This window comes from Pempheris klunzingeri, chromosome 6 (genome assembly GCF_042242105.1).
Source record: "Pempheris klunzingeri isolate RE-2024b chromosome 6, fPemKlu1.hap1, whole genome shotgun sequence".
NCBI classification, from domain to species: domain Eukaryota; kingdom Metazoa; phylum Chordata; class Actinopteri; order Acropomatiformes; family Pempheridae; genus Pempheris; species Pempheris klunzingeri.
Window position 1 is genome coordinate 8,256,230 of NC_092017.1, and position 11,852 is coordinate 8,268,081.

Below are 11,852 nucleotides of genomic sequence, written 5' to 3' on the forward strand. Positions count from 1 at the left end.
ATCCTTTGCAATAACATAGCAGCATTGTACAGTTCCTGATACTTCAGCATGCTGTGTTCCATCTCTACTTTTCCAGTGTTGCTGCTGAGTGAGCGTCAAGGTACTCTCTGCTTCTCATTATTGCACGTTGCTGCAATTAGGACACTTATTGCATTATTATAAACATACTGTGGCTGTGTGATGACTGTTAATGCACTGATTTTGGTCTTATGTGACTCATTAGTCTGCAGCCAGACGTACAGAATCGCTAGAGCATTTATGGTAATCAGATGTATGGGTGAAGCTTATAGATGGAGCTATTTGTCCCCTGCAGCGTAATGAAACAACTATCTGAGTGTCTCCTTCTCACTTTCTCTCCTTCTACTCACTCTGTCCATCTCTGTCCTCCAGAGCTGCCTCCTCCCTCACTGACTCTGACCCCTAGCACCAGACACATCTTCAGAGGGGAGCGTTTCACTGTCCACTGCCCCGCGTCTCAGAATACCTCCTCAGGCCGGATGCTCAGGCAGTTCTCTCCAGGCCACGGAGTGCGGAACTTCTCTGCCGAACAATGTTCACCACTCGGGGGTGCTGTGACTGCAGACGGGCCTGACTCGTGTGTGTTCACGGCTGCCAGCGGGACCAGTGGACTGTACTGGTGTGAGGGCGCTGAGGGCCGCAGCAACGCGGTCAACATCACAGTAAGCTGTGAGTAAGCTGGGGGAGAAACCACAGAAGAAACTAACACATGGTCCAAACAGACACTGTGTCGCTCCACAGTGTAATAACAATCACAGACAGAGGGTTCAAATGTATCATGTGAGTGACCGTATTTTCTTTAAAAAATGAGTGAGGAGTTAAAGTGAATCACCTGTTAACCACGTCTACTGTCTTTGCTCCACAGATGGCACCATCATCTTGAAGACTCCTGCCTTCCCTGTATTTGATGGCGATAAAGTGATCTTGTACTGTCAGTACTGGACAGGCAACCACAGTAAAACAACCTTCTTTAGAAACGGAGCAGAAATCATCACTCACACTTCCTCCAGTTCAGACAGAGTGATAAAGATGACTATTGAGAATGTGACACAGGAAGACGAAGGCTTCTACAAGTGTGCATCCCAGGACAGAAAGATGGAGAGTCCAGAGAGCTGGTTATCAGTGAGACCTGACCGAGGTCGGCTGCATGGCTCTATTACAGTTCATGACCATATTTATCCCTCTGCTTTGTGTGATATCAGGCAAAGTGGATGACTGAATGTCAATTGTTGTGTCTTTTAGGCAACTTCACGTCAGCAGATGGCACAGCAACCTCCACTAATGGTGATATTACTACTTTGTATTCTTAATAATGACAATAATAGTGGGTAATGCGAAGGGAACCATAAATAAGTTATTCTTTAACAGGCGTTCAATGGTTTATCAATCCTTTACACATCAATAATAGGCCATGTTCCCATGCATACCCATGCAGCGGAGTCATGTGTAGCAGGTGACTCCACTGTCACTCCTCACTCCACTGTTTCCTCATTCCTTTTGAGCAAAGGTAGAGCACTTTATTACAGACTAACACTATAAATAGCACAAAGATCTTCGGATATGGAACATGGATGTACAAATACAGTATCTATGCATTTTTTACATCTTAAATGTGATGTGGGATTGTGTAGTTGAGGTTTAGTATTTCCATTTATTCTACAGTAATGAAATCTATGGGGGAGATTATAAGTAGTTCTCAGTTATCCTTTTAAACTATCCAAACTAAATGTAAACTAAATGTACCCATCAATCAGATGAACTGTTTGTTATACTGAAGTGTTTCTCTGTGCGACTGGAGCTGTTATTGAGAAATTAGACTATATGTTGTAGTAATGATGTAGCTGCTGGTACAGTTTAGTTACTGTCTGATCCTGACACATTTGAACATTTCATTCGTCATTATTTGCTCTGTTCATCAGGCTCCTGGAAATGGATCGTTGTTGTTTCATTCGGACTTGTACTTTTGTTCCTCATTCCTCTGACTGTTTGGCTGGTTTGTCACTACAGGTCAGTCATGGTATCTATTAGGAAAGCTACAGCCGACTCACTTCTCACTCTCTGCTGTACACATGTCATTAGACAGATGATATCTTGGCATTAATTACAAGCCAAACAGACTGCTGAGCAAATGTCTCACTGATTATTGTGCTTGTGTGAAGGTATCAGACATGCTGCACTCGTAGCTGTTGGCCATTTTCCAAAGAGGATCTACCAGCAGCGGAGCTTCCTGCAACCAAGCAGGACGTGACAGAAGTGCAGTGGGACCTGTCCTGGATGGAGATGTCCAACCTGTTGGATAAACAGTTATATCCTGGTACATAAATGATCACTGTCACGTGAAGCATACAGAAATCACCTAATGCAGTGAAACCTATGAGATAGTTCACTCGCTATGATTCATTTGTCCCACAGTTTGGGAAATGTATTAGATATTTATAACTTTAATATTGTGTGTATTTGATTGTACCCGATAGCCTTACTGACATTTTCCAAAATGCTTTAAATAAATTCTCAGACCTCAATTCAGTTCTCCAAAGGATTTTAAGTTACCTTACTTACGCACCCCTACTTCTTGATATAATATTTCAAATAGCATATTTACACTGTTGCCCACAAAGTTGGAATAATTGTTCAATACCCCCAATTTTGTTAAAGCCTGAATAAACAGTTTTCAAAGGTTAATTGGGGTGTCACTCACCTCTCTGCTGTGCTGAACTTGGGGCATCCTTTTGGGGAATGACAAAGTCAGCCTAGACATCAAATATCAACATGCACATAACAGTCTATTCCACTTGATTTGGCTGACAGAAAGACAAGTTTATAATTTCACAACCCACTGGATGTTAATTTAGGCTCTGGATTTAAATGATGCCATCTCTTATAAGGACTCATAACCATTATGTATCTGTCAGGATAATTACGCTGACATGTTGCACTGCATGACTCATCTTTGAATATACTATATTTTTCTGATTTAAATGACGTCTATTACTACTATAAAATAATAATTACTATTTTACTATACATGTACATCAATATTCCTTATGGTGAGCAGCACATTTCTTTATTTACAGTATATGAGGACTTCACCAGGAGAGTTATGGGCAACAAAGAACAAACACAAGATCACCCAGTGCCATCTAAATAATGCATGCATGACCAGTCTTCCAAAATCATGTGGGAAAATGTCTTGTGGGATTAAGGAGAAATTTTGGTGTCAGCTCCTAAAGAGATGTTCTGACACAGAGAGGTGACGGGGATCTGGTTAGGACAGAGGTTAAAATGTATACAGCATTACCTGTGCAAAAATGGCACTAAAGAGACCTAGCCAGAGTTCAGTCTCATAAAAAATGTACTCCCCCTTTGAGAGGTGTGTAGCGTTGATGTGAGCTTGAACTCTGCTGCAGAAAAGCACAGGAGCAAACTTTGACTTTACTTGTTTTCAGCTCAGCACTTTGCTTATTAACAGGGATGCACTGATACTGATACTGGTATTGAATATCATCCGATACTGGGTAGGGGATCAGAGACAATGGGACTCACTACAATCTGACCTCTGAGCAGAGGCTGATGAACAGAGAACCTACATGCTACTCTGGATTAGTTGACTTTAACATAATAATAAACAAGCCTGACGAAGCTCACTTTCAGGACCAGCAGAAACCTGGTCTACTGACAGTATCTCTGTGCTTACTTACAAGTTAATTAAACTGTGTGTCAGCTAATGCTAACGTTACTTAGCAGAGCTCCAGACCAGCCATCAAAACCACCGTGGCTATACTGATCCAGCAGAGAAACCTTCCCATAACCCTGACTATCATCGATACAGCTGCACTGCATGGGTTCAAACGGGGAGAATAGGTCCTGATGCTGCTGTCGACAGCCAAGCTTTATGCCCTAATACTTTAGCCATCTGATCCCATGTACCAATGTTACAAAAACACGCAGTACAAGAACACACCAAAACAATTGTTAAACAAGATTTAACAACTACCAAGTTGCTGGGCCATGAATATTTATTCTAATATTAAATCTGTCTGTAAACTGATTATAATTTATGTATTTCTGTTACATTTTGTTTTACAAGCAATGTTTAAGTCCAGCCTGTTGTTGCATTGCACATAAAAGAATGATCCCAGTCTCTTGTGGGTTATCAGGTAGGTATCTTGTTTTTCTCTCTGTGCACTCACATGTTACAACAAGCTTTCTGAGGCTGCAAAGAACAATGAAAACCAGTTCGGCCGGTTACAGTGCCAGACTGTTAGTCATACTTTTGCCTCACATTGCTGTTGTCTCACTGCATACAGTCAGTGCTATGTGGACTGGCTGTAAAATATGTCAGAAACACCTGGTTTCCTAATATTTTTTACCTGAGGACGGACTACATCCACAGACCTCTGCCGAGCCCTCGGGTGTGTTTAGTTATTACTGACTTGGCTAAAAAAAGAGAAGGTCATTGAAAATGGAAAACAATCCCGGTGAGTAAATCAAGTAGTAATGTTGATTATAAATGGAAGGCTGCATAGTTTAACCTGCTTTGTGTAGCAATAACTTAAAGCTTAGGTACTTTATTAGAAACAAGGAGGTAATATACTGTATATAATTTTTTTTTTTAATTCTTTATATTATTAAGCTTATTCACTGATCTGCTGTGAGGTTTTGTTCCATCTACAATGAGCAAGGTGTAAAAAGCTTTTAATTCACCTTGCCTGTTTTTACCATATTAATGCAAGTCAGTTATAGTCTAAAAATGAAAACTGATGAACTGTGAAACTGAGGAACAAAGTCAAAACTAAACCAGTCAGACCTGATTCTTGTTTGTTTGAACACATTTGAACATTGGAACTCCGCCAACACTTTCCTGTAAATGCTGATATACAAAGCTGCTGTGCAATCCAACGCAAGCGTCCAGCATAAATGTTAAGTGTTTTTAATTGTTGGCGCTGCCAATCAGCTCTGTAGAAAGTTCTGAGGATGTAGTTTTAGGTGTAGTTGAATTGGGTGTTTATAGTATTTACATTGTATATTTATAGATTTAAATGAGGTGGACAAAATGTTGTTGTTGTAAATGTTTTTGCATCACAAATTGCGTGACAACATTGAGGTGATGAGTCATTCTCAGCTGATTTCGTTGATCTTTTTTCCTTGTAGCTTCTTTTAACGTTGCCTCAAGATGATTTGTTTTGGCTCAGGGTCATTCTAAAAATATTTCCCTTGTATGGCTTTGTCTCACCTTACTGTTATTCTTCAGACTCCTTCTCGCAAACGAAAGGGATTAATAAAGTCAAAAATAACTCTGCCACAAAGCATCAGAGGAACGACACAAGCTCAAGTTTACCAGAGAGCTCCTCTTCTGTCAGTCATGTAAAGCAGCAGAGACACCTGCTGTGATAACCTTGTCACTCTAGTCTTAGTGATTTTTCTCACCTCAGCTGACTTCATTCTCGTCCTTTTATGAATGTTTCTATGCCAATTTGATCATAACAAACTGCATCGTCATCAAGCCAAAGAAGCTGTTTCACAAATAATTGAAAACATGTCATTTTAGTGAAACTGTCTCTATTTCTTCACATCTGGTTCAAAAAGTTACGGTCAAGTTTTCCTTTGTCATCCAGGGGAGAAAGACATCATCGTCCTGTCGGAGGTCAGACTCGTCCTGATTGGTTGGAGATGGGCTGGCAAGAGCTCCTCTGGCAACACCATACTGAGAAAAGAAAGGTTTGAGTGTGGCCGAACCAGAACAGCTCAGTCTGAGGTGAGGCATGAGGTGGTCGAGTGCAGGAAGCTCACCGTGGTCGATGCTCCAGGCTGGAGCAGCTCCCTCCACCTTGCTGAGATCCCAGAAGGGGACAAGCAAAGATTTAAACTGAACGCGTCCAAGTGTCCGCCCGGACCAAATGCTGTTCTCCTCGTTATTCCCATAGACACTGCTTACTCTGTGAAGGAGAAGAGGATTGTGGAGGAGCACATGAAGCTCCTGGGGGAGCAGGTTTGGAGATACACCATGGTGCTGTTCACCTGTGGGGATTTCCTTGGGGAGAAGACGATCGAGCAGCACATTGAGAGTGAGGGAGACGCACTCAAGTGGTTAATAGAAAGATGCAGGAACAGATACCATGTGTTTAATAACAAGGAGAAGAATAACTCATCCCAGGTGACACGGTTGCTGGAGAAGATAGATGAGATGGTGTGGCACAACAACAGGAGTTACTACATGGTAGATGAACAGACACTCCACATCATTCAAGAGAAACAACATCAAGTGGCTGAAAGGGCAGAGAAGAGACGAAGGAGGGCCGAAGAGCAAAGACAACAAATGAAAGCACTCATTCCAGGTGAATGTGACAGGAGGCTCACTAATAAATAAACACTTCTTGTATGTTAAAGTCCTGTATCAAAATTTGCTGTCTTGTCAAGAGTGTGATGAGGATATTAATACCGCTCACATGTCTGTGTGGCGAACATGATGGTTAGCCGAGTTTAGCATAAAGACTGGTATCAGGGGGAAACAGCTAGCGTGGCTCAGTACAAAGGAAACAAAATCCACCAACCAGCACATGTACAGCTTATCCAGGAACGCTTCATGTCTTGAATGGTAAAGTCAATCAGTCGTATTTCCTGGAGTCTCCGTTGGTTGCTTAGTAACTGGGCGAAGCCAAGAAATACCTACTTACATACCTACCGATGGAAAATGACAAATTCAGTCCAGTTTTATGGATTAAACCAGGATTAAACTCATTTTAGTTCAGGGGCCACATACCAGTAAAATCATAGCATAATAACCTATAATTTTTCCCTAAGTATATTCTGAAAATGTTCACATTTAATGAACTATCTTTTTACAAAACATTATGAACCTGAAATTTCTTAAGAAAATTAAGTGCAATTTCACCAGTATTATGCCTCAGTTTATCATTTACACATGTGCATTACAATTTACAGATCACAGTGTATCTACAAAGGCACTAAACATTTAGTCACAGGGACACTCGTATATGGATTTTGCTGCCCTTGGACAGACCCATGCTCGCTTTACCCCCTTTTTCTAAGCTAAGCTAACTGCATACATATTTAGCAAAAAGACAAAGAGTGGCAAGGAAGTGTATTTTTCCAAAATGTCCTAGTCTGTATACACTGACGACCTGGACAGTCACATAAATATCAACTATGCAGTTCTTTTATACATTGATTTAATTTAATATGTTATTAATACATTTTTCATTGTTAAATATGCATTAATGACCAGTTTTATAACCATTAGCCTTCAGTAGTTTGGTAAGTTCTATAATATGTATACATTACTTTAAGTTTTATGACTATTATGCTTTGTTTTGTCAAACAGAAGAGATGAAAACTATCCCAAAACTCCAGATGATTCTCTTGGGAAGCCGAAACGTTGGGAAAACCTCTGTTGGAAACACCATCTTGGGAATCAAAGAGCAAGAAGATGGGACAAGAACGGCACACTCGGTGGCCCGGAGGGGTTTTGTGGGTAAAACTGAAATAGCTCTTGTTGACACACCAGGCTGGTGGAAAGGCTTCCCAGTGTTTGACACTCCTGATGCCATCAAAGAGGAAATGATGCTCAGCATGTTTCTGTGCCCCCCTGGGCCTCATGTCTTCCTGTTGGTGATAGATGCAGACGCATCCTTCAATGCCAAACACTTGGACGCGTTGACGACACACGTCGAGCTTCTTGGAGAAGGAGTGTGGAGACACACTATTGTAGTTTTCACCAGGGGAGACTGGCTGGGAACACACACCATAGAGGAGTACATCGAAGGGGAGGGAGAGGCCTTGCAGTCTCTTGTTGAACTGTGTGGAAACAGGTATCATGTCATTGATAACAAGAATGCAGATGATGGTACTCAAACCAGAGAGCTGCTGGAGAAAATCACAGGGACTGTGGCTGGAAATGGTCTGGACTATTTTGTTCCAGACGAGAAGATACTGCTGAAGATCAAAGAGAAAAGACGAAGAGTGGAAGAAGGAGCGAGACTGAGGCAAAGTCAAGTCAAGGCCAAAAGAAAATACCTCAGAGGTATGGTCCAGTCATCTAGCATTAGTGTCACCAGTTAACATTGTCAGAGCTGTTTCCACTGTGGGAGTGAATAGATACTAGGGGTGGACAAAATAACAGAAACAAAACAATACAGCATCAACAGATGTTTAGCCATGCTGGCACATAGCTCCATAGCTTGTGGGCTGGTACATCCGCCACAAACAACAATTATCAGATGGATTGTCGTGAAATGTTTGCATGCAAACACACTCACTAAGATAGCATGCTAGCATGGTGACATTAGCATTTAGCTCAAAGCACTGCTGCTACTAACTCACAGAGCCACTGACATGCCTGTAGACTCTTAGCCTTTCTAAAGCGAACATCGCTGTCCGCCATCCAGTACAGCTCGGATGCCAGGTATAATCCTTACGGTTTTCATCACTGTAGTCAGTTTTTGGCCCTACTTATAGCTGTACATTTTTTGCAGCAATAGCCATTCAGTGTAGTTGCAATCTGTATTTGCCTCTCTAGAAACAAATGTTCTTTTGTTACCGACAGAGTCCATCTTTCATTCTCGTGTTTCAAAGTGTGTACCTGCGCACGAGGGACTAAATTCAGTATTATCATGCCTGATTGCTTTGTTCTAAATCTTCATTATTAAAACATTGTGACAGTATCACTGTATCACTGATCATTAGCTAGAAGCCGTGCAGCTCCCCTCGGTCACCTTTTGCAAAAGAAGTAAGCAGCAACCTTTTAAGTTCTATACGTTGAAAACTCCCTTAAACTGGACGCATACAGATTACACATGACTTTTTTGTGTAGATGCTTTTGATATTCTGATGTATGTGTTATGTGTTTTTTTTTTTTTAGCATGCAGTAACAGTTGTCCCCTTCTCAGGTTCCAGTCATGAATTGAAGGAGCTGAGGATAGTGATGCTTGGTCAGAAGACATCTGGAAAGAGCGCAACAGGAAATACCCTCCTGCGTAAAGAAGTGTTCCCCACCTATCAGAATGAGCACTGTCAGGTGGATGAGGGAGAAGTTGCCGGCAGATTCATCACAGTGATTGACACCCCGGGCTGGTGGAAGGAGTCCTCCCGCTGCACTGAACAGATGGACAAAGAGATTGTCCGAGGTCTGTCAGTGAGCCCATTAGGGGTTCATGCTGTTCTGCTGGTTGTCCCCTTGGATCTGATGTTTGGAGAAGCTCAGAGGGTCGCCCTGGAGGAGCACGTGAATCTCTTTGATGCCAGCATCTGGAAATACGCAATAGTTCTGTTCACGTATAGAGACAAACTAGCAGATAAATCTGTCGAGGAGCACATTGAGAGAGAGCACAGCGCTCTACGCTGGCTGGTAGACAAGTGTGAGAACAAATACCACGCTGTGAATAATCTGAAGAGGAATGATGTGAGTCAGGTAACCGAGCTGTTTGAGAAGATAGAGGAAATGGTAGCAGGGAACAGCGGCCAGCTCTTCTGCCCCGACATGAACTCCGTCCACCTGAGAATTGATGAGAAGTTCAGCAGGAGGCAACTCAAACACGTGCTGACGCGACGACTGCAGGAGGAGTACAAGAGGAGAGAGCTGAAGCTGATGACGGATTTCAGGAAAAAACTCTTCGAGCTGCAAGTCCAGATCAGGAGAAGTGACTCAAGCTTTAAACCCAAGTCACTGCGTGAGTACCAGTGTTATTATAGCTTTGCTTTCTTTTTAATAGTTTTAGAAAAAGTCAGAAATTAGTTAGTTAGTAAAGCTTATTTATATTTTTACTTAAGTTAACAAAAAGTTTTTTTATGTCTAGTTTTTGTTATTTCACTAGTTTTCATTGAGTGAGTATTACACTGATTTCTTGAGTGTTTTTATGATCAATTGTTAGTTGGTGACGTGACCAAAATCAAAGGTATCGGTCAGAGGAAGAAAGACGAGAAGGAGAAGCCAGAGGACATAGACGCAAAACTCACCCAGGAAATTGAAAAGCTGGATGAGGACATAATGAGATCCAAAGATAATCTTCAAAGCAGCATCCCCTTCCTCCTCCCAGACAGTAATTAAAAACTGAATTACAATTTCTAGCACTCATAACAGTACTGAGCATGATGTCACAGTTTCACAATTGTATTTTGTTTCATTCCCAGTGAAAGGAGAGAGTCCAGCACCACCTGTCGCTGAGTCTTTGTCAGTTGGGAAAAAGTCAACCACCCACTTTAATAAAGTTCTACACTGGCTGTCCACACTTCAGATCGGCACAAATGTGGAGAATCAGCTGACCCTCAACTTCTCTGAGACGACAGGATATGGATCTGTGCTACCAGACCATGACTTGGTCTTTGACACAGAAGCTGATATTTCTGGATGAATCAACTCAATGAGCTGATGTAACGTAACAGAAAATGTATTTTAGCAATGCAGAACTTGCACTCAGGGAATGTTTGAAGGTCTACGGTGGGATTAAGGTAAACACCATGGAAGAATTAATATGTAATCATAATATGACGCAATATGAGGCAGCAAAAGATGGAGAACCGGGCTTATGTCTGAGAAGCCCAGTCAGTAATAAAGGAAATATAGGCAGATACATAATGGAAACCATTTGGGGTCACTTCAGGTTGCTGTTGTTAGAAGTGGCCTTGCTTTGGGGGTCAATGTATGACATCACAATATGACATTCAATCATTAAACTGTACAGGATTTTTTTTAGGTGATTCATATGGCCTTGTCTTCACAACAATACATTATTTATACAATAAATTATCTTAATAAAGTAACAGACATGTTATCTGATGCAATTTGACTTGTTTAGAGACAATTCTTTTTCATTATGCAGTTTAATTTTATTTGTCAGATAAAGTAATTCAAAGGCAGTCTGGAAACTGTCTGAACTCAATGGATTAGTATTCATGTGGAAGTTACAGAATTCACTAGGATGTTAAAATTCAGCATGCAATGTAATTTCTTTTTGTATTTTGAAAAGGACATTGAAATTTTCCACTGAATTAATGAGTGGAGACAGGCTCATTGTGTATAAATATTTATCTATATTTTGACAGGACAATATGTAGTATGACAAAGGACATCATGTAGCTTTGCTAGATGGGTCCATCTTCTTCTATTTCTGTTAGAGCAATAGCACTTGTATTATGACACACCTTTATCCTTTTGAAATTGCATTTTGGGTAAATTATTGTCATTGTCACAAATCATAAAATGGACAATAAAAAAATATGTGACTTATTACAATGCTTTTTACCAGAAAGGAGGCTGGAAACATCTTGAATCTGACAGGGAAGCTGCCTGTTTACTCTTGATTGCAAATGTTTCTAAATGGCAGCTGCATTTTTTCCCCTATGTTGCCTCTGTCTGTATCTGTCAGAGGGTATGAACATGCCCTGAAGTTAAGGAGGATATCAACTTAGGTTAAAGCAGCAGGTGGTAAATCCTGGAAAACCAACTACTTTTCTCGTATTTGCTGAAACTGTTTCTGTATCTTGACAGTAGTACATGAGACATGAGGTAATCTGTGAAAAAATCAGCTTCCTCTTGCTCCTCCTAATGCTCCTAATATACAGGGTTCACAAAAAGTTAGGGATGTTCGACTTTCAGGTGAAATATATGGAAAATGTAAAAAGTGAATGCTACAGTGATATTATATCATGAAAGTAGGGCATTTAAGTATCAGCATGCAATGGTAGTTTCTTCTTCTTAAACAATTTCTTGAAAGAAAATCTAACAACAGTGGTGGGTAAACGAGGGTCAGCGTAAAATTGGGATGTGGCCAAAGGACGTCCACTCCTCTCCTTTCTGTGACTCTTCCAGTCTCTGTATC

At 41.1% G+C, this 11,852-nt stretch overlaps 1 protein-coding gene across 2 annotated transcripts; it reads left to right on the forward strand.

The window, feature by feature from the left end:
• Positions 1–4,445: 4,445 nt before the first annotated feature.
• On the forward strand, positions 4,446–11,243 carry LOC139202944 (GTPase IMAP family member 8-like). 2 transcript variants are annotated; one of them, XM_070832557.1, is made up of 6 exons: positions 4,446–4,496; positions 5,634–6,353; positions 7,361–8,059; positions 8,925–9,704; positions 9,906–10,073; positions 10,165–11,243. In XM_070832557.1, the coding sequence occupies exons 1-6, from the start codon at positions 4,481–4,483 to the stop codon at positions 10,383–10,385; spliced, it is 2,604 nt and encodes an 867-aa protein (XP_070688658.1). In that variant the 5' UTR covers positions 4,446–4,480; the 3' UTR covers positions 10,386–11,243. The 2 variants fall into 2 exon arrangements, with proteins under 2 accessions (XP_070688658.1, XP_070688659.1); XM_070832558.1 differs by having other exon boundaries at positions 7,364–8,059.
• The last annotated feature ends 609 nt before the right edge of the window (positions 11,244–11,852 follow it).